Genomic DNA, 27,372 nt, shown 5'->3' on the forward strand with positions numbered 1-27,372 from the left:
AAACACGTGTTCTGACTGGTATATTAAAACACGTGTTCTGACTGGTATATTAAAACACGTGTTCTGACTGGTATATTAAAACACGTGTTCTGACTGGTATATTAAACACGTGTTCTGACTGGTATATTAAACACGTGTTCTGACTGGTATATTAAACACGTGTTCTGACTGGTATATTAAACACGTGTTCTGACTGGTATATTAAACACGTGTTCTGACTGGTATATTAAACACGTGTTCTGACTGGTATATTAAACACATGTTCTGACTGGTATATTAAACACTGTGGTTAATAATATACACCTACCCCTTTGACCCCTTTCAGGTCTCCTTTCAGTAGACTGTCTAAGGGGAAGGTGATGATGTTGTTCATGTTCTGCAACTGAAAACAACAATTAGAGAGAGAAACAGACAGGTAGAGAGACAGAGGGATGCAGAGAGACAGACAGGTAGAAACAGACAGGGAGAGACAGAGGGATGTAGAGAAAGAGGGATGTAGAGACAGACAGGTAGAGAGAGAGAGAGAGAGGGTCCTGTAGAGACAGACAGGTAGAGAGAGAGAGGGATGTAGAGAGACAGACATGTAGAGAGAGAGAGGGATGTAGAGACAGAGGGATGTAGAGACAGGTAGAGAGAGAGGGATGTAGAGAGACAGACAGGTAGAGAGAGAGAGGGATGTAGAGAGACAGACAGGTAGAGACAGACAGGTAGAGAGACAGGGGGATGTAGAGACAGACAGGTAGAGAGACAGACTGGTAGAGAGACAGAGGGATGTAGAGAGACAGAGGGATGTAGAGAGACAGAGGGATGTAGAGAGACAGACAGGTAGAGGGATGTAGAGACAGAGGGATGTAGAGAGACAGACAGGTAGAGAGACAGGGGGATGTAGAGACAGACAGGTAGAGAGACAGAGGGATGTAGAGACAGACAGGTATGTAGAGAGACAGACAGGTAGAGAGACAGACAGGTAGAGAGACAGACAGGTAGAGAGACTGGGGGATATAGAGACAGACAGGTTGAGACAGATGGATAGAGAGACAGACAGGTAGACAGACAGGTCGAGAGAGAGGGATGTAGAGACAGACATGTAGAGAGACAGACAGGTAGAGAGACAGATGGATGTAGAGAGACAGGTAGAGAGACAGACAGGTAGACAGACGGGTAGAGAGAGAGGGATGTAGAGCGAGAGACAGGTAGAGAGACAGACAGGTAGAGAGACAGAGGGATGTAGACAGACAGGTAGAGAGACAGAGGGATGTAGAGACAGACAGGTAGAGAGACAGACATGTAGAGAGACCGAGGGATGCAGAGAGACAGACAGGTAGAGAGACAGAGGGATGCAGAGAGACAGACAGGTAGAGAGACAGAGGGATGCAGAGAGACAGACAGGTAGAGAGACAGACAGGTAGAGAGACAGAGGGATGTAGAGAGACAGGTAGAGAGACAGAGGAATGTAGAGACAGACAGGTAGAGAGACAGACAGGTAGACAGACGGGTAGAGAGACAGAGGGATGTAGACAGACAGGTAGAGAGACAGAGGGATGTAGACAGACAGGTAGAGAGACCGAGGGATGCAGAGAGACAGACAGGTAGAGAGACAGAGGGATGCAGAGAGACAGACAGGTAGAGAGACAGAGGGATGCAGAGAGACAGACAGGTAGAGAGACAGACAGGTAGAGAGACAGAGGGATGTAGAGACAGACATGTAGAGAGACAGGTAGAGAGACAGACAGGTAGACAGACGGGTAGAGAGACAGAGGGATGTAGAGAGAGACAGACAGGTAGACAGACGGGTAGAGAGACAGAGGGATGTAGAGAGAGACAGGTAGAGAGACAGACAGGTAGAGAGACAGAGGGATGTAGACAGACAGGTAGAGAGACCGAGGGATGCAGAGAGACAGACAGGTAGAGAGACAGACAGGTAGAGAGACAGACAGGTAGAGAGACAGACAGGTAGAGAGACAGACAGGTAGAGAGACAGACAGGTAGACAGACGGGTAGAGAGACAGAGGGATGTAGAGAGAGAGACAGGTAGAGAGACAGACAGGTAGAGAGACAGAGGGATGTAGACAGACAGGTAGAGAGACAGACAGGTAGAGAGACCGAGGGATGCAGAGAGACAGACAGGTAGAGAGACAGACAGGTAGAGAGACAGACAGGTAGAGAGAGAGGGATGTAGACACAGACAGGTAGAGAGACAGACAGGTAGACAGACGGGTAGAGAGACAGAGGGATGTAGACAGACAGGTAGAGAGACCGAGGGATGCAGAGAGACAGACAGGTAGGGAGACAGAGGGATGTAGAGACAGACAGGCAGAGAGACAGGTAGAGAGAGAGGGATGTAGAGACAGACAGGTAGAGAGACAGACAGGTAGACAGACAGACAGGTAGACAGACAGACAGGTAGACAGACGGGTAGAGAGACAGAGGGATGTAGAGAGAGACAGGTAGAGAGACAGGTAGAGAGACAGAGGGATGTAGACAGACAGGTAGAGAGACCGAGGGATGCAGAGAGACAGACAGGTAGAGAGACAGACAGGTAGAGAGACAGACAGGTAGAGAGACAGGTAGAGAGAGAGGGATGTAGAGACAGACAGGTAGAGAGACAGACAGGTAGACAGACGGGTAGAGAGACAGAGGGATGTAGAGAGAGAGACAGGTAGAGAGACAGACAGGTAGAGAGACAGAGGGATGTAGACAGACAGGTAGAGAGACAGACAGGTAGAGAGACAGACAGGTAGAGAGACAGACAGGTAGAGAGACCGAGGGATGCAGAGAGACAGACAGGTAGAGAGACCGAGGGATGCAGAGAGACAGACAGGTAGAGAGACAGACAGGTAGAGAGACAGACAGGTAGAGAGACAGGTAGAGAGAGAGGGATGTAGAGACAGACAGGTAGAGAGACAGACAGGTAGACAGACGGGTAGAGAGACAGAGGGATGTAGAGAGAGACAGGTAGAGAGACAGACAGGTAGAGAGACAGAGGGATGTAGACAGACAGGTAGAGAGACAGACAGGTAGAGAGACAGACAGGTAGAGAGACAGACAGGTAGAGAGACCGAGGGATGCAGAGAGACAGACAGGTAGAGAGACAGACAGGTAGAGAGACAGAGGGATGTAGACAGACAGGTAGAGAGAGAGGGATGTAGACACAGACAGGTAGACAGACAGAGGGATGTAGACAGACAGGTAGAGAGACCGAGGGATGCAGAGAGACAGACAGGTAGAGAGACAGAGGGATGCAGAGAGACAGACAGGTAGAGAGACAGAGAGGTAGAGAGACAGAGGGATGTAGAGAGAGACAGGTAGAGAGACAGACAGGTAGAGAGACAGAGGGATGTAGACAGACAGGTAGAGAGACCGAGGGATGCAGAGAGACAGACAGGTAGAGAGACCGAGGGATGCAGAGAGACAGACAGGTAGAGAGACAGAGGGATGCAGAGAGACAGACAGGTAGAGAGACAGAGAGGTAGAGAGACAGAGAGGTAGAGAGAGACAGGTAGAGAGACAGAGGGATGCAGAGAGACAGACAGGTAGAGAGACAGAGAGGTAGAGAGACAGAGAGGTAGAGAGACAGAGGGATGTAGAGACAGACATGTAGAGAGACAGACAGGTAGAGAGACAGGTAGAGAGAGAGGGATGTAGAGACAGACAGGTAGAGAGACAGACAGGTAGACAGACGGGTAGAGAGACAGTGGGATGTAGAGAGAGAGACAGGTAGAGAGACAGACAGGTAGAGAGACAGAGGGATGTAGACAGACAGGTAGAGAGACAGACAGGTAGAGAGACCGAGGGATGCAGAGAGACAGACAGGTAGAGAGACAGACAGGAAGAGAGACAGACAGGTAGAGAGACAGAGGGATGTAGACAGACAGGTAGAGAGAGAGGGATGTAGACACAGACAGGTAGAGAGACAGAGGGATGTAGAGACAGACAGGAAGAGAGACAGACAGGTATAGAGATGTGTGATGTGAGATGGGGTCTCACCAGGTTCTTGAAGAGGGCTGTGAGCTCTTTGGTAAAGATGGCGAACTTGAGGAAGGCTGAGCCCACTTCCGGATCCTCTCTTGAGACACAGTTGTCTCCGAACTTCTCCATAGACTGAATGTACTGCTCCTCATTGTCAACGTGGGCTGAGAAACACAGTAGTCAAATCAAGTCAAATCAGAATTTGTGTAAAGGTGATTTTTCATGGGTCACAAACACACTTTACATCATTAAAAATGAATCAAAGAGGCTTTACACAGACTCTTATTTTAATAGGAGCCTCTATGCCATCTTAAAGAGTTCTGAGTGAGACTTGTATCCTAAAGAGTTATGAGTGAGACTTGTATCTTAAAGAGTTCTGAGTGAGACTTGTATCCTAAAGAGTTCTGAGTGAGACTTGTATCCTAAAGAGTTCTGAGTGAGACTTGTATCCTAAAGAGTTCTGAGTGAGACTTGTATCCTAAAGAGTTCTGAGTGAGACTTGTATCCTAAAGAGTTATTAGTGAGACTTGTATCCTAAAGAGTTATTAGTGAGACTTGTATCCTAAAGAGTTCTGAGTGAGACTTGTATCCTAAAGAGTTCTGAGTGAGACTTGTATCCTAAAGAGTTCTGAGTGAGACTTGTATCCTAAAGAGTTCTGAGTGAGACTTGTATCCTAAAGAGTTCTGAGTGAGACTTGTATCCTAAAGAGTTCTGAGTGAGACTTGTATCCTAAAGAGTTCTGAGTGAGACTTGTATCCTAAAGAGTTCTGAGTGAGACTTGTATCCTAAAGAGTTCTGAGTGAGACTTGTATCCTAAAGAGTTCTGAGTGAGACTTGTATCCTAAAGAGTTCTGAGTGAGACTTGTATCCTAAAGAGTTCTGAGTGAGACTTGTATCCTAAAGAGTTCTGAGTGAGACTTGTATCCTAAAGAGTTCTGAGTGAGACTTGTATCCTAAAGAGTTCTGAGTGAGACTTGTATCCTAAAGAGTTCTGAGTGAGACTTGTATCCTAAAGAGGTCTGAGTGAGACTTGTATCCTAAAGAGGTCTGAGTGAGACTTGTATCCTAAAGAGGTCTGAGTGAGACTTGTATCCTAAAGAGTTCTGAGTGAGACTTGTATCCTAAAGAGTTCTGAGTGAGACGTGTATCCTAAAGAGTTCTGAGTGAGACGTGTATCCTAAAGAGTTATGAGTGAGACGTGTATCCTAAAGAGTTCTGAGTGAGACTTGTATCCTAAAGAGTTCTGAGTGAGACTTGTATCCTAAAGAGTTCTGAGTGAGACTTGTATCCTAAAGAGTTCTGAGTGAGACTTGTATCCTAAAGAGTTCTGAGTGAGACTTGTATCCTAAAGAGTTCTGAGTGAGACTTGTATCCTAAAGAGTTCTGAGTGAGACTTGTATCCTAAAGAGGTCTGAGTGAGACTTGTATCCTAAAGAGGTCTGAGTGAGACTTGTATCCTAAAGAGGTCTGAGTGAGACTTGTATCCTAAAGAGTTCTGAGTGAGACGTGTATCCTAAAGAGTTCTGAGTGAGACGTGTATCCTAAAGAGTTCTGAGTGAGACTTGTATCCTAAAGAGTTCTGAGTGAGACTTGTATCCTAAAGAGTTCTGAGTGAGACTTGTATCCTAAAGAGTTCTGAGTGAGACTTGTATCCTAAAGAGTTCTGAGTGAGACTTGTATCCTAAAGAGTTCTGAGTGAGACTTGTATCCTAAAGAGTTCTGAGTGAGACTTGTATCCTAAAGAGTTCTGAGTGAGACTTGTATCCTAAAGAGTTCTGAGTGAGACTTGTATCCTAAAGAGTTATGAGTGAGACTTGTATCCTAAAGAGTTATGAGTGAGACTTGTATCCTAAAGAGTTATGAGTGAGACTTGTATCCTAAAGAGTTATGAGTGAGACTTGTATCCTAAAGAGTTATGAGTGAGACTTGTATCCTAAAGAGTTATGAGTGAGACTTGCATCTTAAAAAGTTAGTGAGACTTGTATCCTAAAGAGTTAGTGAGACTTGTTTAGTAGACATTTCATATCTCTGTGATACGGTCTTTTCTAAATTGACCTGAAAATTGTTAGGTCTGATCACTGATAAACTTGTGAAGGCGTATACATTCAATTCAATACAACTTTATCCCCTCAGGGACATACACAAAGCGTCTCAGAGTGCTGAGTGTCAGGAAATCTCTCTGCAAGACACGAAACTGGCTTGGATGTGGTGTTCAATCAATCAAATGTATTTATAAAGCCCTTTTTTTTTACATCAACAGATGTCAAAGTGTCATACAGAAACCCAGCCTAAAACCCCAAACAGCAAGCAATGCAGATGTAGAAGCACACACAGGACCACGCAGAAGCATGCAGGACCACGCAGAAGCATGCAGGACCACGCAGAAGCATGCAGGACCACACAGAAGCATGCAGGACCACGCAGAAGCATGCAGGACCACGCAGAAGCATGCAGGACCACGCAGAAGCATGCAGGACCACACAGAAGCATGCAGGACCACGCAGAAGCATGCAGGACCACACAGAAGCATGCAGGACCACGCAGAAGCTTGCAGGACCACGCAGAAGCTTGCAGGACCACGCAGAAGCATGCAGGACCACACAGAAGCATGCAGGACCACGCAGAAGCATGCAGGACCACACAGAAGCATGCAGGACCACACAGAAGCATGCAGGACCACGCAGAAGCATGCAGGACCACGCAGAAGCATGCAGGACCACGCAGAAGCATGCAGGACCACGCAGAAGCATGCAGGACCACGCAGAAGCTTCATTAGAACAGAGTATGTCCCAGAAACAGGATGGAAATCATTCTACTACTTTCCTGACTGACTTCCCACCACTCAACACTTTTAGTTGACATAAATACATGACATCAATTCTAAGTAAAAACACCTAACTGCTGCCTTGCCAACTCAATAGCTATTGGAGTTGTCAACTCAAGACCAGCACAAACAGATCTGGGAACAGACTAACGATGTCATTCTTACACAGCCTTTCATAACAGTGACGATTGTTGGGCTTGTAAAGTGTGTGTAAAGACTCAGAGCTTCGTTTACACAGCAGCTCCAAACAGAAGCAACGTGGTGTTAAAGCTAGAATCAAACCGTATTGTAGGAGGGACCTCTGCTCCTTAGGCCTGCTGGGACAGGTGTGTGGAATGGGAGGAATGTGTTAAGGTGCTATAAACATATCTCTCTCTCTCTCTCTCTAATATTATTGTGAAGTATATTGAGGGATACCAACATGCTGCACAACTGGTGTACAGAGGTTAGTGGATGTAGTGAATGTGATATAGGTACTATATACATTATGGATATATGGAAACAGTACACCAGGACCGACTCACTCACTGGTGTACTGTGTTGCACTGTAATGTACTATGTAGTAGTGTACTGTATTGTGTAGTAGTGTACTGTATTGTGTAGTAGTGTACTGTACGGTTCTATACTGTTGTGTACTCACCCAGGCCAGAGATGTTTATGGCCTTGACAGACTTCTTGATCTTGTGAAGTACTCCTCTGTCTACATCTAGAACCTGTAGGGAGAGAGAACACACAGAGACATCTATGAGGTACATCTAGAACCTGTAGGGAGAGAGAACACACAGAGACACATCTATGAGGTACATCTAGAGCCTATAGGGAGAGAGAACACACAGAGACATCTATGAGGTACATCTAGAGCCTATAGGGAGAGAGAACACACAGAGACACATCTATGAGGTACATCTAGAGCCTATAGGGAGAGAGAACACACAGAGACACATCAATGAGGTACATCTAGAGCCTATAGGGAGAGAGAACACACAGAGACACATCTATGAGGTACATCTAGAACCTATAGGGAGAGAGAACACACAGAGACACATCTATGAGGTACATCTAGAGCCTATAGGGAGAGAGAACACACAGAGACACATCTATGAGGTACATCTAGAGCCTATAGGGAGAGAGAACACACAGAGACACATCTATGAGGTACATCTAGAACCTGTAGGGAGAGAGAACACACAGAGACACATCTATGAGGTACATCTAGAACCTGTAGGGAGAGAGAACACACAGAGACACATCTATGGAGGTACATCTAGAACCTGTAGGGAGAGAGAACACACAGAGACACATCTATGAGGTACATCTAGAACCTGTAGGGAGAGAGAACACACAGAGACACATCTATGAGGTACATCTAGAACCTGTAGGGAGAGAGAACACACAGAGACACATCTATGAGGTACATCTAGAACCTATAGGGAGAGAGAACACACAGATACATCTATGAGGTACATCTAGAACCTGTAGGGAGAGAGAACACACAGAGACACATCTATGAGGTACATCTAGAACCTGTAGGGAGAGAGAACACACAGAGACACATCTATGAGGTACATCTAGAACCTATAGGGAGAGAGAACACACAGATACATCTATGAGGTACATCTAGAACCTGTAGGGAGAGAGAACACACAGAGACATCTATGAGGTACATCTAGAGCCTATAGGGAGAGAGAACACACAGAGACACATCTATGAGGTACATCTAGAGCCTATAGGGAGAGAGAACACACAGAGACACATCTATGAGGTACATCTAGAGCCTATAGGGAGAGAGAACACACAGAGACACATCTATGAGGTACATCTAGAGCCTATAGGGAGAGAGAACACACAGAGACATCTATGGGGTATATCATGTTTAACAATGTTACTTGTTTAATTATTTGTTACTTTAATTTTCTATTTTTCTACTTATCTATTTGTTTACTTCACACATTTTTCTTCTTAACTTTTGAACGCATTGTTGGTTAGGGGCTTTCACTGTCTACACCTGTTGTATGCGGCGCATGTGACAATAAAATGTGATTTGATTTGATCAAGAGGCTGTAGGGAGAGGGATCACAAAGAAACACATCTATGAGGCAGGAAGTAAACAGAAAGGACTCCTGGAACTATCACTCACTCACTCCTTAGTCACTGTGTGTACGAATTCCCCTGAGATAAGAGCAGTGAATGAGAGAATGGCCATGCAGTCCTGAGCCCAGCCCTGCTGTTTACACAGTAACACGACAGACATGGCAACATGCCAGCCAAGCCCACGGTCTGCTTGCACAACCATAATGCTATAGTGATCGGCAGCCACTCTCTGTGAGTCCAAAATGGCAACACATTCTCATAGGGCTCTGGTTAAACGTAGTGCACTGCCAAGATACAGTCTCTGATATGAAGCTCAGAAACCAGAGAGGCTGTAAAAACAAGGAAATGGTTTGTGGGAAAACCACACTTGGGAACGATGGGGATCAGAGGTTGTGGTCCTGTAATGGTCTACTAAAATAACAGTAGAGATCAGATGTTGTGGTCCTGTAATGGTCAACTAAAATAACAGTAGAGATGTGGTGGTGTGGTCCTGTAATGTTCTACTAAAATAACAGTAGAGATCAGATGTTGTGGTCCTGTAATGGTCTACTAAAATAACAGTAGAGATGTGATGGTGTGGTCCTGTAATGGTCTACTAAAATAACAGTAGAGATGTGATGGTGTGGTCCTGTAATGGTCTACTAAAATAACAGTAGAGATCAGATGTTGTGGTCCTGTAATGGTCTACTAAAATAACAGTAGAGATCAGATGTTGTGGTCCTGTAATGGTCTACTAAAATAACAGTAGAGATGTGATGGTGTGGTCCTGTAATGGTCTACTAAAATAACAGTAGAGATGTGATGGTGTGGTCCTGTAATGGTCAACTAAAATAACAGTAGAGATGTGATGGTGTGGTCCTGTAATGGTCAACTAAAATAACAGTAGAGATCAGATGTTGTGGTCCTGTAATGGTCTACTAAAATAACAGTAGAGATCAGATGTTGTGGTCCTGTAATGGTCTACTAAAATAACAGTAGAGATCAGATGTTGTGGTCCTGTAATGGTCTACTAAAATAACAGTAGAGATGTGATGGTGTGGTCCTGTAATGGTCTACTAAAATAACAGTAGAGATGTGATGGTGTGGTCCTGTAATGGTCAACTAAAATAACAGTAGAGATGTGATGGTGTGGTCCTGTAATGGTCAACTAAAATAACAGTAGAGATGTGATGGTGTGGTCCTGTAATGGTCTACTAAAATAACAGTAGAGATGTGATGGTGTGGTCCTGTAATGGTCTACTAAAATAACAGTAGAGATGTGATGGTGTGGTCCTGTAATGGTCTACTAAAATAACAGTAGAGATGTGATGGTGTGGTCCTGTAATGGTCTACTAAAATAACAGTAGAGATGTGATGGTGTGGTCCTGTAATGGTCAACTAAAATAACAGTAGAGATGTGATGGTGTGGTCCTGTAATGGTCTACTAAAATAACAGTAGAGATGTGATGGTGTGGTCCTGTAATGGTCTACTAAAATAACAGTAGAGATCAGATGTTGTGGTCCTGTAATGGTCAACTAAAATAACAGTAGAGATGTGATGGTGTGGTCCTGTAATGGTCTACTAAAATAACAGTAGAGATCAGATGTTGTGGTCCTGTAATGGTCTACTAAAATAACAGTAGAGATCAAATGTTGTGGTCCTGTAATGGTCAACTAAAATAACAGTAGAGATGTGGTGGTGTGGTCCTGTAATGTTCTACTAAAATAACAGTAGAGATCAGATGTTGTGGTCCTGTAATGGTCAACTAAAATAACAGTAGAGATCAGATGTTGTGGTCCTGTAATGGTCTACTAAAATAACAGTAGAGATCAGATGTTGTGGTCCTGTAATGGTCTACTAAAATAACAGTAGAGATCAAATGTTGTGGTCCTGTAATGGTCAACTAAAATAACAGTAGAGATGTGGTGGTGTGGTCCTGTAATGTTCTACTAAAATAACAGTAGAGATCAGATGTTGTGGTCCTGTAATGGTCAACTAAAATAACAGTAGAGATCAGATGTTGTGGTCCTGTAATGGTCTACTAAAATAACAGTAGAGATCAGATGTTGTGGTCCTGTAATGGTCTACTAAAATAACAGTAGAGATCAGATGTTGTGGTCCTGTAATGGTCTACTAAAATAACAGTAGAGATCAGATGTTGTGGTCCTGTAATGGTCTACTAAAATAACAGTAGGGATCAGATGGTGTGGTCCTGTAATGGTCTACTAAAATAACAGTAGAGATCAGATGTTGTGGTCCTGTAATGGTCAACTAAAATAACAGTAGAGATGTGATGGTGTGGTCCTCTAATGGTCTACTAAAATAACAGTAGAGATCAGATGTTGTGGTCCTGTAATGGTCTACTAAAATAACAGTAGAGATCAGATGTTGTGGTCCTCTAATGGTCTACTAAAATAACAGTAGAGATGTGATGGTGTGGTCCTGTAATGGTCAACTAAAATAACAGTAGGGATCAGATGGTGTGGTCCTGTAATGGTCTACTAAAATAACAGTAGAGATCAGATGTTGTGGTCCTGTAATGGTCAACTAAAATAACAGTAGGGATCAGATGTTGTGGTCCTGTAATGGTCTACTAAAATAACAGTAGAGATCAGATGTTGTGGTCCTGTAATGGTCAACTAAAATAACAGTAGAGATGTGATGGTGTGGTCCTGTAATGGTCAACTAAAATAACAGTAGAGATGTGATGGTGTGGTCCTGTAATGGTCTACTAAAATGACAGTAGAGATCAGATGTTGTGGTCCTCTAATGGTCTACTAAAATAACAGTAGAGATGTGATGGTGTGGTCCTGTAATGGTCAACTAAAATAACAGTAGAGATCAGATGTTGTGGTCCTGTAATGGTCTACTAAAATAACAGTAGAGATCAGATGTTGTGGTCCTGTAATGGTCTACTAAAATAACAGTAGAGATCAGATGTTGTGGTCCTGTAATGGTCTACTAAAATAACAGTAGAGATCAGATGTTGTGGTCCTGTAATGGTCAACTAAAATAACAGTAGAGATCAGATGTTGTGGTCCTGTAATGGTCAACTAAAATAACAGTAGAGATCAGATGTTGTGGTCCTGTAATGGTCAACTAAAACAACAGTGGAGAAATACATTAGATGAGTAGATGAACTCATTCAACTGACATATTTTGCCATTCCCGTGTGAATTTATATCTACAGTAATTACTAACTTTCTTGGGTGAGCAGATGACAATGCTGTGTCCTTGGTTGATGTGTCAGCCACACCCTTTTCACACTATCATGCCTACCCAAACCAAATGGTTCTGTTGTACTCTACATTGTCCGTCCACTGGACACTCAGCCAGCCCAGGGAGCCCAGTGGAAACACCCAGCCCAGGTCACCCAGCAGACACTTACCCAGCGGAAACACCCAGCCCAGGGAGCCCAGTGGACACTCACCCAGCCCAGCAGACACTCACCTAGCCCAGGGAGCCCAGTGGAAACACCCAGCCCAGGTAGCCCAGCGGACACTCACCCAGCCCAGGTCGCCCAGCAGACACTCACCCAGCCCAGGTCGCCCAGCAGACACTCACCCAGCCCAGGTCGCCCAGCGGACACTCACCCAGCCCAGGTCGCCCAGCGGACACTCACCCAGCCCAGGTCGCCCAGCGGACACTCACCCAGCCCAGGTCGCCCAGCGGACACTCACCCAGCCCAGGTCGCCCAGCGGACACTCACCCAGTCCAGGTCGCCCAGCGGACACCCACCCAGTCCAGGGAGCCCAGCGGACACTCACCCAGTCCAGGGAGCCCAGCGGACACTCACCCAGTCCAGGGAGCCCAGCGGACACTCACCCAGTCCAGGGAGCCCAGCGGACACTCACCCAGTCCAGGGAGCCCAGCGGACACTCACCCAGTCCAGGGAGCCCAGCGGACACTCACCCAGTCCAGGGAGCCCAGCGGACACTCACCCAGTCCAGGGAGCCCAGCGGACACTCACCCAGTCCAGGGAGCCCAGCGGACACTCACCCAGTCCAGGGAGCCCAGCGGACACTCACCCAGTCCAGGGAGCCCAGTGGACACTCACCCAGTCCAGGGAGCCCACTGGGCACAGACGTCAATTCAACGTCTATTCCACGTTGGTTCAACGTAATTTAATTAAAAATGATGTGGAAACAACGTTGATTCAACCAGTATGTGCCCAGTGGGAGGAAAGCATGGGAGTAGACAAGCTGGGACAGGCTGGGCAGTCTGTGAGAGAGAGGAGGAGGAAAAGAAAGAGAGAAAGCATGCTTGGACAGGAGTGCATCAGCTCAAGCCCCAGGGACTCTCCCAGGATGCAGCAGTGATCTACCAAGCTAGAGCTTTGTTGTGAGCTAGACTAGAGAGTGATCCTCCGACGAGACTATATGGTAGTGTTCCCCACCACATTGCTCTGGTCCAGGGCATTACATGCAGCTGGCTGACACTGAGGCTTCCTGGACAAGAGCTACCCACCATGCAACACAGGCAAGGAAACAGCAAGACACTCCAGTCCACAATAGGCTGCTCAGGCAATGTCATGCAGATAAGAGGAACTGGGAAGGAGAGTGCTGCCTGTCAGTCGACCTGATGTAAACCACCGTCACAGCTGCCTGCCTGCTGAAGGTAGCATTTCGCTACATCCACAATAACATCTGCTAAACACGTGTATGTGACCAATAAAATTTGACTTGGGCAACATGAGTGAAGCATATGTGCCTGTATGTGTTTCTGTCCAACTTGATATACACAGTGTTTAGTGGGGTAAAATCTGTTTGACTTTCAGTTGTGAAACAGAGAAAGCCAATGAAATACAACACTTCCTTGTTTTGAGAGATTCCACTAAATGTAACTCTAACACAAGTTCACTCTAGTAACCTCTCCTCATGTGGACACTCATGCAACACTGTACACACAGCAGCAGATCCTCTCATATGGCAGTGTGTGTCTTCCTCCATTGTGCAAACACAGTATGCCGTAATTTGAATAGGCCCTAAACTGTGACACCAATCCAGTGATTCATACAGCCTGCCGTAAGGCCAGTAGTGTATCGGTGGCATAGAGAGACCACTTCCTTATTACCAGCCTATCACCTGCCTGACCTGGGGCATAGAGATCACTTCCTTATTACCAGCCTATTACAAGCCTGGCCCAGGGCAACAGCACATCTCCAGAGAACAATCAGGAGCAGATCTGAATACCGTAGAAAACACCCATTGTGGTCTACTGTGCATGACAATAGGCCTTATGCCAACAACACAAGGGTTATGTCCCAAATAGTCCAGCCATATGGATGCCATTTGGGACCTAGTAAGGAAAGCCAATTCAATGGATATGGATGTGTGAGGGATCCACTGGGCATTAAAGGTGTGGTACTACTCAAAGTTTGTATAGGGCTCAAGACTCTAATGTGTGGATGTGTCCACAAGCGAAACTGCCTCTCTGGCAAACAGATAAGATCTCTTCCTTACATTGGGGTAAGGCATTTTTGCATAAGTCACAGAGATGTTTGTAGCCTACAATAATTACATATTTCAAAGGGAATTTAACTAATTTTTTTGTCTATGGATTTCTGAATTGTTTAGAATGGAATACCTATAAACTATGGTGTGGGCACTTGTTGGTGGACACTTGTGGAGAACGGCATGGGCGAGGTTCAACCCAACTAGGATAAGAAAACCTGCTTTGATTTCGAAAAGAAAATGTATTTTTTTCGTTACTATTTTGAGTTTAGAAGGTCTAGCCTGATCACTTTCGGGGAAAGTGAACTCGACAAAACTGTAAAAATGCAGTTAGGCCTACCTTGTGCGTAAAGACGCACACGTTAATCTAAGAACACCGTTTCACATTTCGAGACAATTATATTAAGTTTTCACACTGCCATGGCCTGCACCCACCTCTTCTAATGCTGCCACGGCGTTCCGACAATGGGACATTCTAGTGGTGAAATTCGAGGTTGTGGGCGCTTTGTAGTCCTCGTTAGTTTCCGCCACAAATTCCGTGACCGTGATCAACTCCGGCAGCGGCATGTTTGCTCACTTTAAATGCGTTAATATCTATAAAATACGTTGTTCCTCAATTTGTTGTTGATTAAACAGTAAGTTTACCCAACGAAAATGTAAGATTTATAAATCAAAGTGTGCCATACGATTTGTTAGGCTACTCCCAAATTTGCCATTCCGGTATCTGCGTCGATCCACATACAGTAAAAACTACAGTAGTAAAATGTCCCTTTATTTGTGGGTTATCCTTGTATCCACCGCGAAGAAAAAAAATACTCCAATACTAGTTTGCCCACGCAAAAAAAATTATTAAAAACAATGTGAAATCCCTTTCTCCCTGTGGTCTATCCGGATCTGTCCCACCAGCTCCAGTTTACACAACCTGTGACTGAGCGCATAAAGTGGAGCGTCAACCTGAACATAGAAAGGGGCGGGACGAACGCGTGAATGGGCATGTTTGGGCGAAAAGAAGCAGAGATGGATTTACCTTTGCTCAGTTGGCGTTCAACACTCACTAGCAATGACAGCTACGACAAAAGTTGAAGATAAGGTGGCTCCGGCAACAGGTGTGCGCCATAGGAACTCTATTTATGAATGAATAGTTATAAATAACTTTCCAAAATGGTGTACCTCATAAATAGGTATATGGTCAAGATGTTGCAGATGGATGTATATATAAAAAAGGGGTTAAGATATACAGTATCAGTCAAAAGTTAGGGCACACCAACTCATTCCAGGGTTTTTGTACATTGTAGAATACATCAGAACTATGAAGTAGCACATATGGAATCATGTAGTCACCAAAAAAAGTGTTAAACAAATCAAAATATATTTTATATTTGAGATTGTTCAAAGTAGCCACCCTTTGCCTTGATGACAGCATTGACAACGCTTTGCATTCTCTCAACCAGTTTCAAGAGGTAGTCACCTGGAATGCATTTCAATTAACAGGTGTGCCTTGTTAAAAGTTAATTTGTGTAATTTTTCCTTCTTAATTCGTTTGAGCCCATCTGTTGTGTTGTGACAAGGTAGGGGTGGTATACAGAAGATAGCCTTATTTGGTAAAATACCAAGTCCATATTATGGCAAGAACAGCTCAAATAAGCAGAGAAACGACAGTCGATCATTACTCTAAGACATGAAGGTCAGTCAATGCGGAAAATTACATATTGAAAGTTTCTTCAAGTGCAGTTGCAAAAACCATCAAGCGCTATGATGAAACTGGCTCTCATGAGGACCACCACAGGAAAGTAAGACCCAGAGTTACCTTTGCTGCAGAGGATAAGCTCATTAGAGTTTATTGCACCTCAGATTGCAGCCCAAATAAATGCTTCACAGAGTTTAAGTAACAGACACATCTCAACATCAACTGTTCAGAGAGGACTGCGTGAATCAGGCTTTGACAGTTGAATTGCTGCAAAGATTGTGTAAGAGCTATTTGACCAAGAAGGAGTGGTGGCGCTGCATCAGACGACCTGGCCTCTACAATCACCTGACCACAACCCAATTGAGATGGTTTTGGATGAGTTGGACCAAAAAGCAGCCAACAAGTGCTCAGCATATGTGGGAACTCCTTCAAGACTATAGGAAAAATATTTATCATGAATGTGGTTGAGAGAATGCCAAGAGTGTGCAAAGCTGTCATCAAGGCAAAGGGTGACACCTTTGAAGAATCTAAAATATATTTGATTTGACACTTGTGTGTTATAGTTGACGTCTTCACTATTATTCTACAATGTAGAAAATAGTCAAAATAAATAAAAACATTGAATGAGTAGGTGTTCAAACTTTTGACTGGTACTATATATAAAAAGTACACACACACACACACACACACACACACACACACACACACACACACACACACACACACACACACACACACACACACACACACACACACACACACACACACACACACACACACACACACACACACACACACACACACACACACTTATTCATATGATGATACATTTTAAGTGCTCTTCTTTAGTAACAGACTGTTTTAACATTGGAAAGACAAACAAAAGTATAACTTTCGAAAATGTAAAACATGGTCAGATTATTAAAAAAAACAACAAAGAACATATACACATTATGTTCCAATCCACTAGTTTACATGATGATCCTGCTTTAGACAATGATCAAATCCACAGTTCTGGGGGTACTGAGGGGGCTGCACAATTAGGGTTGCAAAGGGTCGCAAACATTCGGGGAAATTTCCAGAAGTTTCCATGGGAAGTTAAGCCCTGGAATTTGGGGAATTTTGCTTAAATTCATAAAAAGTTTGCTTATAACAGTGAACCATTTTTTTGTGGGATTCACATAAGACAATTCTAGGTCTTGTGGCATATTTTGGTTAAACTATCCCAATTTAATGGAATTGCAACCCTCTGCAAGCACAGTGCAATCATCCATCACATGTGAAAGATCTTGAGAATCAGCTGTACACTAATAAGATGCTATTGAGCCCACACTACTACCACTGTCTGAGCCAAGGACTACATGCCTTCTAGTAGCCTACAGCAAAGTGTGTTTAAATAATTTCTAACTTAACCATTTCTGCTAGTTAGTTCTTGCTACCATGTGGGTTTTTAGCTTGCTTGAGCCTGATAACTGAGGAGTGTTAATTCATCTGTTTCCATACATGTTTAATTTTAAAACACTTACCTTACAAATTAGTTGTTTAATCAAACTGCTTAACTATTTATCTGTACATGGAATTGTATTTGTTTCTTTTTTTACTATGTTTTTTCTAATCTTTACAGGAAAATGTCACAGGCACTATCTGATGTGTGGAGAGATTTCACTGCAGATAATGTAGAAGGATAGGCTGTGTCCATTTGCAAATACTGTGCCAAATCATGTGAAGAATGCAACAAAGATGCAGAACCATCTGGCCAAGTGCATAAAGTTCCCTCAGCGCTCACAACAAGCAACCTCTGAGAAAAGTCCCTCTACTTCTATTCAAGGTGAAAATGATGAATCAGACACCTTATCGATAGCTCATGGTCCTCATGGAATCAGAAATTTATTTGATTCATTGGAGGAATGTAGTCAGAGAAATGCTGATGAATGTCTTGCTCAAGCTGTGAATGCAACTGGTTCACCTCTGATGCTCACAGGCAATGTCTATTGGACGAGATTTCTGAATGTTCTTCGCCCAGCATACACCCCTCCAACCAAACATCTACTCATTTTCTGGATGCAGAGTTCAAGTGAAGGTCAAGCAAATCATAGAGAAAGCAGACTGTATTGCAATCATGAAGACTTCTGCCTGAAGCCCATACACGCTGCAGCGTACATGTTGGACCCCAAGTATGCTGGCAAGAGCATCCTGTCTGGTGCAGAGATGAACAAGGCCTATGGTGTCATCACTACCGTGTCTTGCCACCTTGGCAATCTGGCGAAGTACACTTCCAAGCAAGGGCTTTGGGATGGAGATGCAATACGGTAGTCGTGCCAACATATCTCATCAGCCACCTGGTGGAAGGGACTTTGTGGATCTGAGGCCCTTTCCCCTGTTTACTCAAAACTAAATATGTATAAAAATAAAGCGTGCAATTTAATAACCTACGTGTTCTTTTTACAATCCATTCCTTAACTTTGCTATAATCCTTGGGATTTTACACAGAGAAATTATTACAAAAATTGACAAAAACGGTCTCTTCCTAAAATTACAATGGCAGAATGTGGAATCTGTCAGTCCGAACAGTGAGACAAAAACATCCAATGAGGACAGTGTGACGCCAGACTATCCACTCTGTACAGTATTCTGATGCAGAGGTCCCTACAGGAGAGAAATTAACAGTTGATTTGGACTACACCAAAACATCAATGTTTATACCTTTCTTTTGTGAAGTAACTGACCTAATTTGATACAGCAGCTCACAAACCTATTTTATAGTTAACAGCTCCCTCTGGTGAACATATTGGGGAGCACATTCAATGTTCCAATCCAATCATGGCATAATATCCCTTTCTTACAGAGTAGGATATCTCAAGGAAGGAGGTAATGTACTTTTCATATAGGTAAATTAATATCTAGGGCACCTAATAAAATTAACAATTGATGAATTTGACTGATTGAAATGCACAGCTGTTACCTGTGTGCAGAAGCATGATCTCTCCTCCAAAACCAGAAAGTCTGGTCTTTCTACTTCCCTGTGTGTTACACTGAGGCCCGCCCAGCTCACAGGTCAACACTTTGATTGGTCCCCTGCCTCCCTTCAGGTGGATCTAGATGCCGTTCTAAAATGGAAACAATTCAATAAAGTGATCAATTCAGCCAATCAACATCAGACTCAGTGGTTTAGAATTGTACAGATTCTGCAAATGTTAAGTTTGTGTCAGTGCGTCATGAATGAATAAGCATGCATATACAGCCACAGAGTGGTGTTGTGTTCATTAGGCACGAAACGTAAGAAAACCGTGGGAACGGAAACATACTATATTAGCTTGTACAATAAGAAACGCCAGTTTTCATTGCACCACATTTTGCTACTGTGTTCCCTAATGAACACGACCCAGGTTTGTAAAGCAGGTTTATGTTTGGCCCTCCTTACTGTACCTCCTTGGGTGTGGGCAGCTCCAGCTTGGTCTTCTCCAGGGCCTTAATGGCAACGACCGTCTGCTCCTGGAACACCTTGATACACCACTGATGTCTCGGTGGGTCATGAATACAAATGTGCAGAGGCAATTAAAGAGGATACAGTTGAAGCATCTTTGGCAGCGATTACAGCCTCAAGTCTTCTTTTGTATGACGCTTCAAGCTTGGCACACCTGTATTTGGGGAGTTTCTCTCATTCTTCTCTGTAGATCCTCTCAAGCTCTGTCAGGTTGGATGGGGAGCATAGCTGCACAGCTATTTTCAGGTCTCTGCAGAGAAGTTCAATCAGGTTCAAGTCCGGGCTCTGGCTGGGCCACTCAAGGATATTCAAAGACTTGTCCCGAAGCCACTCCTGCATCGTCTTAGCTGTGTGCTTAGGGTCGTTATCCTGTTAGAAGGTGAACCTTCACCCCAATCTGAGGTCCTGAGCGCTCCGGAGCAGGTTTCATCAAGGATCTCTCTGTAGTTTGCTCTGTTCATCTTTCCCTCAATCCTGACTAGTCACCCAGTTCCTGCCGTTAAAAATAAATCCCCACAGCATGATGCTGCCACCACCATGCGTCACCGTAGGGATGGACCCAGCTTTCCTCCAGACGTGACACTTGGCATTCAGGCCAAATAGTTCAATCTTGGTTTCATCACACCAGAGAATTTTGTTTCTCATGCTATGAGTCCTTTAGGTGCCTTTTGGCAAACTTCAAGCGGGCTGTCGTGTGCCTTTTACTGAGGAGTGGCTTCTGTCTGGCCACTCTACCACAAATGCCTGATTGGTGGAGTGCTGCAGAGATAGCTGTCCTTCTGGAAGGTTCTCCCATCTCCACAGAGTGACCATCGGGTTCTTGGTCACCTCCTTGATCAAGACCCTTCTCCAAAGATTGCTTAGTTTGGATGGGTGGCCAGCTCTAGGAAGAGTCTCGGTGGTTCCAAACATCCTCCATTTAAGAATGATAGAGGCCACTGTATTCTTGGGGACCTTCAATGCTGCAGACATGTTTTGGTACCCTTCCCTAGGATTGTGTCGAGGCACAGATCTATCTCGGAGCTCTAAGGACAATTATTTTGACCTCATGTCTTGGTTTTTGCTCTGACATGCACTGTCTACTATATAGACAGGTGTGTGCCTTTCCAAATCATGTTCAATCAGTTTAATTAAATCACAGGTGGACGCCAATCAAGTTGTAGAAACATCTCAAGGAGGATCAATAGAAACAGAATGCACCCGAGCTCAATTTAGAGTCACATAAAAGGGTCTGAATACTTATGTAAATAAGGAATTTCTATTTTTATTTTTAATACATTTGCAACTGTTTTCGCTTTGTCATGATTGGGTATTGTGTGCAGATTGATGAGGAACCATTAAACAAAATCTATTTTAGAATAAGGCTGTAACATAACAAAATGTGGAAAAAGGGAAGGGTTGTGAATACTTTCCGAATGCCCTGTGTAGCGGGTGAGGGCATTCATAGCCGACTGCTCAGATGGGGGAGGGCATACCAGTCAACCGTTTTTACATGGTCCTTCTAACTTGTCCTTCGTATCACCAGATTCTGACCTGCTATAGTTGAGATATTGAAGTACCCAGAAGAGGAGTCGTTTCCACGCCCCAGGATGCAGACGAGTTATCCTGCATCTCTACGACGTATGGGGCTGCTGTCACCACCCACCTCAGCCCACTCTGACACACAAAGCCGTCATGCACCGGAGGAAGATGAGTTGCAAGGCCCTACACACCACTCATCTAAGAGACTACCAGCCCTGCTCCAGGCCTCCTCAGTGGTCAGAGTGTGACCACACACTCACCAGTTGTGAGGTGATGAGGGAATACGAGTACCTACGTCACAAGCAGCAAGAGATCAGGAGGGAGTACTCTTGGCCCACCCGGCCTCAGTCACTGCCGAGGGAGCACCGGTACAGCTGCTACATTCCTGACCTCCACAACTCTTGGCCCCCCCGGCCTCAGTCACTGCCGAGGGAGCACCGGTACAGCTGCTACATTCTTGACCTCCACAACTCTAGGCACCTCCGGCTAAAGCCATCATCACCTTCACGGGAGCACAATCATTACTGGTTCTCCCAGAGTCGGCCCACCTACTCCCCTGAGACACACTACTCCAGCGGGCGAGGGCATTCACAGCAGACCACTCCGACGGGCGAGGGCAGTCAGAGCCGACCACTCCGACGTGCGAGTGCATTCAGAGCCGACCGCTCCGACGTGCGAGTGCATTTACAGCCGACCGCTCAGACGAGCGAGTGCATTCAGAGCCGACCGCTCAGACGAGCGAGTGCATTCAGAGCCGACCGCTCAGACGAGCGAGTGCATTCACAGCCCACCGCTCAGACAGGTGAGGTCATTCACAGCCCACCGCTCAGACGAGCGAGGTCCTACCATCCGACCACTTTTACATGGTCCTTCTAGACGGATTTAGTGACCAACAGTTTTTTTTTTACAGTGTTTATGTTCTAAAAGGATATTCTATGTTGTCTAGGCTGTCCGTCATGTCAAAGAGCTGCTGTGCACAGGTCTTGATGAGCTCATCTAGACTTTCCTCCACCGTCTTCAGGTTCTGCAGCTCCCACTAAAACCTCTGCTTCGGCCCCACAAAACTGGTGACTGGACACGGACCTCTGGGGAGGGAGAGGATGATACCACACTCAGTTATAGAATACAGACAAACCCCTTGCTACCATGCAGGGTGATATGGTCTTGGTATTTTATTAGGTTCCCATTAGCTGTTGTGAAAGCAGTAGCTACTCTTCCTAAGGTCCACACAAAACATGACATAACATTAATAGACAACAACAGCTCAAGGACAGGAGTCACATATTAATTAGGGCACGGAGTGGAAGACGTTTTGCAACTGAAGAAGAAAATTTGTCTTTCTTACTGGACAAGTTCAGGTCCTAGTCCCTCCCTATTTCAGTCTGTTTTCTTCCATTTGGTACCTAATGAATACCACCCTGCATGAACACATCCTATCAAAACAGACAAATAAGCACAGAAGGTGGGAGCACAGACTGGCAAAGAGCTTGTGTGCTGAAACCGCAGTACTCACAACCACTTGATCTTGTTTCTGAATAAGGTTGGTCCCTTCCAGGCAGTTGGTGAGGTCATAGACCCTCGGTTTGCTTGTGATGAGGTTCTTTGCCGCGAGGTTAAGGTCTATGAAACCATGATGGATGCCACGCAATAGCCTTAGGAACTTCTTGGTCAACAGAGCCAGGGACAGATCCTGGAGGACAAATGGTGTGTTCAGTGGCACTGGCTACAGTAGGAAAAAGGTCAATATTTGATCAAAGCCAAAACAACATTGATTCAACATGATCTGCATCCCAAATGGGACCCTATTCCCTACATACACTGAGTTTACAGAACATCTTCCTGATATTGAGTTGCACTCCTTTTGCCCTCAGAACAAAATCGGCCACATATACGTGTTCAGCAATGTTATTGCAGGTGTAGTGAAATGCTTGTGCTTATAGCTCCGACAGTGCAGTACTATCTAACAATCACACAACATATACCAAAAACACACAAATCTAGTAAAGGAATGGAATTAAGAATATAAAAATATATGGACGAGCAACGTCAGAGTGGCATAGAACAAGATACAGTAGAATAATATAGGATACTGTATATACATATGAGATGGGTAATGCAAGATATTTAGACATTATTATTATATATTTTCATGTATTTAACTAGGCAGGTCAGTAAAGAACAAATTCTTATTCACAATGACGGCCTGTGTGTAGAAAGCATTCCAAGGGATGGTGGCCCATGTTGACTCCAATGCTTCCCACAGTTGTGTCAAGCTGGCTGGATGTCCTTTGAGTGGTGGACCATTTTGATACACACGGGAAACTGTACCCCGTTCAAAGGCACTTCAATATTTTGTTTTGCCATTGACCCTGGACCCTGGTCAAAAGTAATGCACTAAATAGGGCATAGGATGCCATTAGCAATGCAGGCAGCCTTTTGGGGGCCCTAAGCGAGATTTTGTTGTCCCCACCCCCACTACAAAACATTTTAGTGGCCCTGTCTCTTGATAGCGAAGAGAAAAACAATACATTTTAAAGTGAATTTCCTGCAATTCTGAACATTTTGCCATGGGGAGAAGAGACATTTTTGCAATTTTATGACAAATTTCATGCAATTCTACTCATTTTGCCATAGGGCACAGCAATATTTATTTTTTTACAGTTTTACAGCTAATCTCCTACAATTCTACCCATTCTCCATGTGGTGGCAATAATGTTTTTACCAGTTTTACAACTAATCTCCTACAATTCTACCCATTCTCCATGTGGTGGCAATAATGTTTTTACCAGTTTTACAACTAATCTCCTACAATTCTACCCATTCTCCATGTGGTGGCAATAATGTTTTTACCAGTTTTACAACTAATCTCCTACAATTCTACCCATTCTCCATGTGGTGGCAATAATGTTTTTACCAGTTTTACAACTAATCTCCTACAATTCTACCCATTCTCCATGTGGTGGCAATAATGTTTTTACCAGTTTTACAACTAATCTCCTACAATTCTACCCATTCTCCATGTGGTGGCAATAATGTTTTTACCAGTTTTACAACTAATCTCCTACAATTCTACCCATTCTCCATGTGGTGGCAATAATGTTTTTACCAGTTTTACAACTAATCTCCTACAATTCTACCCATTCTCCATGTGGTGGCAATAATGTTTTTACCAGTTTTACAACTAATCTCCTACAATTCTACCCATTCTCCATGTGGTGGCAATAATGTTTTTACCAGTTTTACAACTAATCTCCTACAATTCTACCCATTCTCCATGTGGTGGCAATAATGTTTTTACCAGTTTTACAACTAATCTCCTACAATTCTACCCATTCTCCATGTGGTGGCAATAATGTTTTTACCAGTTTTACAACTAATCTCCTACAATTCTACCCATTCTCCATGTGGTGGCAATAATGTTTTTACCAGTTTTACAACTAATCTCCTACAATTCTACCCATTCTCCATGTGGTGGCAATAATGTTTTTACCAGTTTTACAACTAATCTCCTACAATTCTACCCATTCTCCATGTGGTGGCAATAATGTTTTTACCAGTTTTACAACTAATCTCCTACAATTCTACCCATTCTCCATGTGGTGGCAATAATGTTTTTACCAGTTTTACAACTAATCTCCTACAATTCTACCCATTCTCCATGTGGTGGCAATAATGTTTTTACCAGTTTTACAACTAATCTCCTACAATTCTACCCATTCTCCATGTGGTGGCAATAATGTTTTTACCAGTTTTACAACTAATCTCCTACAATTCTACCCATTCTCCATGTGGTGGCAATAATGTTTTTACCAGTTTTACAACTAATCTCCTACAATTCTACCCATTCTCCATGTGGTGGCAATAATGTTTTTACCAGTTGTACAACTAATCTCCTACAATTCTACCCATTCTCCATGTGGTGGCAATAATGTTTTTACCAGTTTTACAACTAATCTCCTACAATTCTACCCATTCTCCATGTGGTGGCAATAATGTTTTTACCAGTTTTACAACTAATCTCCTACAATTCTACCCATTCTCCATGTGGTGGCAATAATGTTTTTACCAGTTTTACAACTAATCTCCTACAATTCTACCCATTCTCCATGTGGTGGCAATAATGTTTTTACCAGTTTTACAACTAATCTCCTACAATTCTACCCATTCTCCATGTGGTGGCAATAATGTTTTTACCAGTTTTACAACTAATCTCCTACAATTCTACCCATTCTCCATGTGGTGGCAATAATGTTTTTACCAGTTTTACAACTAATCTCCTACAATTCTACCCATTCTCCATGTGGTGGCAATAATGTTTTTACCAGTTTTACAACTAATCTCCTACAATTCTACCCATTCTCCATGTGGTGGCAATAATGTTTTTACCAGTTTTACAACTAATCTCCTACAATTCTACCCATTCTCCATGTGGTGGCAATAATGTTTTTACCAGTTTTACAACTAATCTCCTACAATTCTACCCATTCTCCATGTGGTGGCAATAATGTTTTTACCAGTTTTACAACTAATCTCCTACAATTCTACCCATTCTCCATGTGGTGGCAATAATGTTTTTACCAGTTTTACAACTAATCTCCTACAATTCTACCCATTCTCCATGTGGTGGCAATAATGTTTTTACCAGTTTTACAACTAATCTCCTACAATTCTACCCATTCTCCATGTGGTGGCAATAATGTTTTTACCAGTTTTACAACTAATCTCCTACAATTCTACCCATTCTCCATGTGGTGGCAATAATGTTTTCACCAGTTTTACAGCTAATCTTTACAGCTAATCTCCTACAATTCTACCCATGTGGTGGCAAGAAATTTTGACCAGTTTGAAAGCGGTTGCTCAGCGGCCTGGGGCCCTAAACAACCACTTATGTCACTTATGCCTGGAGGCGGCCCTGGATGCAGGAATTGTACAAGGCAAGGAAGTGTCAAAGGGTCATTCAACGCCAGGTCGATTTGGAATAATAATAGATTTTCAGTAATGATGATCACGCATACCTTGTCTTGTCTTTGTCTTGGTGCTTTCAACCAGTTCACAGGACCTAGACTGAAGAGGGATAAAACAACAACAACCACTTAAGTGCCTTGTTGCAAACAGGTTGTATGTTTTTGAATATGTTTTTATCTTGTATAGGCGTCCTTCTTTACACTCTGTCATTTAGGTTAGTATTGTGGAGTAACTACAATGTTGTTGATCCATTCTCAGTTCTCTCATATCACAACCAATAAACTCTGTTTTAAAATCACCATTGGCCTCATAGTGAAATCCCTGAGCCATTTCCTCCTTCTCCGGTAACTGGGTTTGGAAGGACGCCTGTATCTTTGTAGTGACTGGGTGTATTTATACACCATCCATAGCCTAATTAATAACTATCATGATCAAAGAGATATTCAGCGTCTGCTATTTTTGGTTTTTGCACATATACCAATCAGTGCCCTTTTTTTGTGAGGCATTGAAAAACTTCCCTGGTCTTTGTGGTTTAATCTGTGTTTGAAATTCACTACTCGATGAGGGACCTTACAATTGTCTGTATGTGTGGGGTACAGAGTTGGGGTAGTCATTCCAAAATCATGTTAACCACTACAACTGAACACAATGAGTCCATGCAACTTATGCGATTTATTAAAAAGGCCTCGTTATTTTCAAACACCAAGAGAGATGCTCAGAAGTGTAGAATGCAAGTACCTGTAGTTCAAAACACAAAAGGAAGAATGCTTATTATATTTCATAAAGGCTAGAGAACTGTTACCTTACATAGATGCAGATGGTTCTGTCTCGTGCTGGCTCATCATATTCTTCTTCAACATTCTGTAAATAAAATATATGTAGACAGGGATTACGAAAAACAACGACTACAATCATTGCGATAAGAAAGCTATCAATCAAAGTAATCATGAGCGTATCCTCCCGTGCTTAGCCGTTGCAACATCTTCGTCGAGGTATGGTGGCATGATAGGAATGGCATCATCGCTTATTGCAAGTGGAGGTATGTGGTCTGTCAGAAAGTGTTTTTCACATATGATGTGCTCCTCCGTTGAATCCTACTTTTCCGTCTTTCGCAGGGCAGCAAGGCACACTTCTATTCGAGTCTGGTCCTTAGGAAAATGTCAAAACCTCTTAGGTCGATTCGGAAACGCTCATTTATGATTGTCGCTTCGATTCAGATACCCCAGAACCACGCATTTCGCCATAGCCAAATGTATGTGACGACCACCAGCTACATTCGAACGGTTTGTAGCTAAATTAAATATCACGTTTGTTTATCTCAAATTCACGTTTCTTGGACAGGAAAATATGATTTTCAAAGCCGAAATTGAGATTATGTGATGAACGTCAGCCAATGA

General features: G+C 43.7%; 1 protein-coding gene across 4 annotated transcripts in view; it reads right to left on the reverse strand.

Moving 5' to 3' along the window:
* LOC135506112 (arf-GAP with SH3 domain, ANK repeat and PH domain-containing protein 2-like) overlaps positions 1-27,372 on the reverse strand; it is a 55,271-nt gene extending 27,899 nt beyond the window's left edge. The window contains exons 1-8 of one of the 4 annotated variants that reach the window (XM_064925556.1): positions 26,783-27,372; positions 26,026-26,074; positions 22,524-22,700; positions 19,432-22,095; positions 18,968-19,112; positions 7,435-7,507; positions 3,988-4,133; positions 308-382 (exon numbers count right to left, since the gene is read on the reverse strand). In XM_064925556.1, coding sequence (XP_064781628.1) covers positions 308-382; positions 3,988-4,098 — 186 coding nt within the window. In that variant the 5' untranslated portion in view covers positions 4,099-4,133; positions 7,435-7,507; positions 18,968-19,112; ... (2 more) ...; positions 26,026-26,074; positions 26,783-27,372. Of the gene's footprint in view, positions 1-307; positions 383-3,987; positions 4,134-7,434; positions 7,508-14,753; positions 15,270-18,967; positions 19,113-19,431; positions 22,096-22,523; positions 22,701-26,025; positions 26,075-26,777 lie in introns of those variants that run through there. The other 3 variants (XM_064925554.1, XM_064925555.1, XM_064925553.1) reach the window with 3 other exon arrangements.

This window comes from Oncorhynchus masou, chromosome 19 (assembly GCF_036934945.1).
Source record: "Oncorhynchus masou masou isolate Uvic2021 chromosome 19, UVic_Omas_1.1, whole genome shotgun sequence".
Lineage (NCBI taxonomy): Eukaryota > Metazoa > Chordata > Actinopteri > Salmoniformes > Salmonidae > Oncorhynchus > Oncorhynchus masou.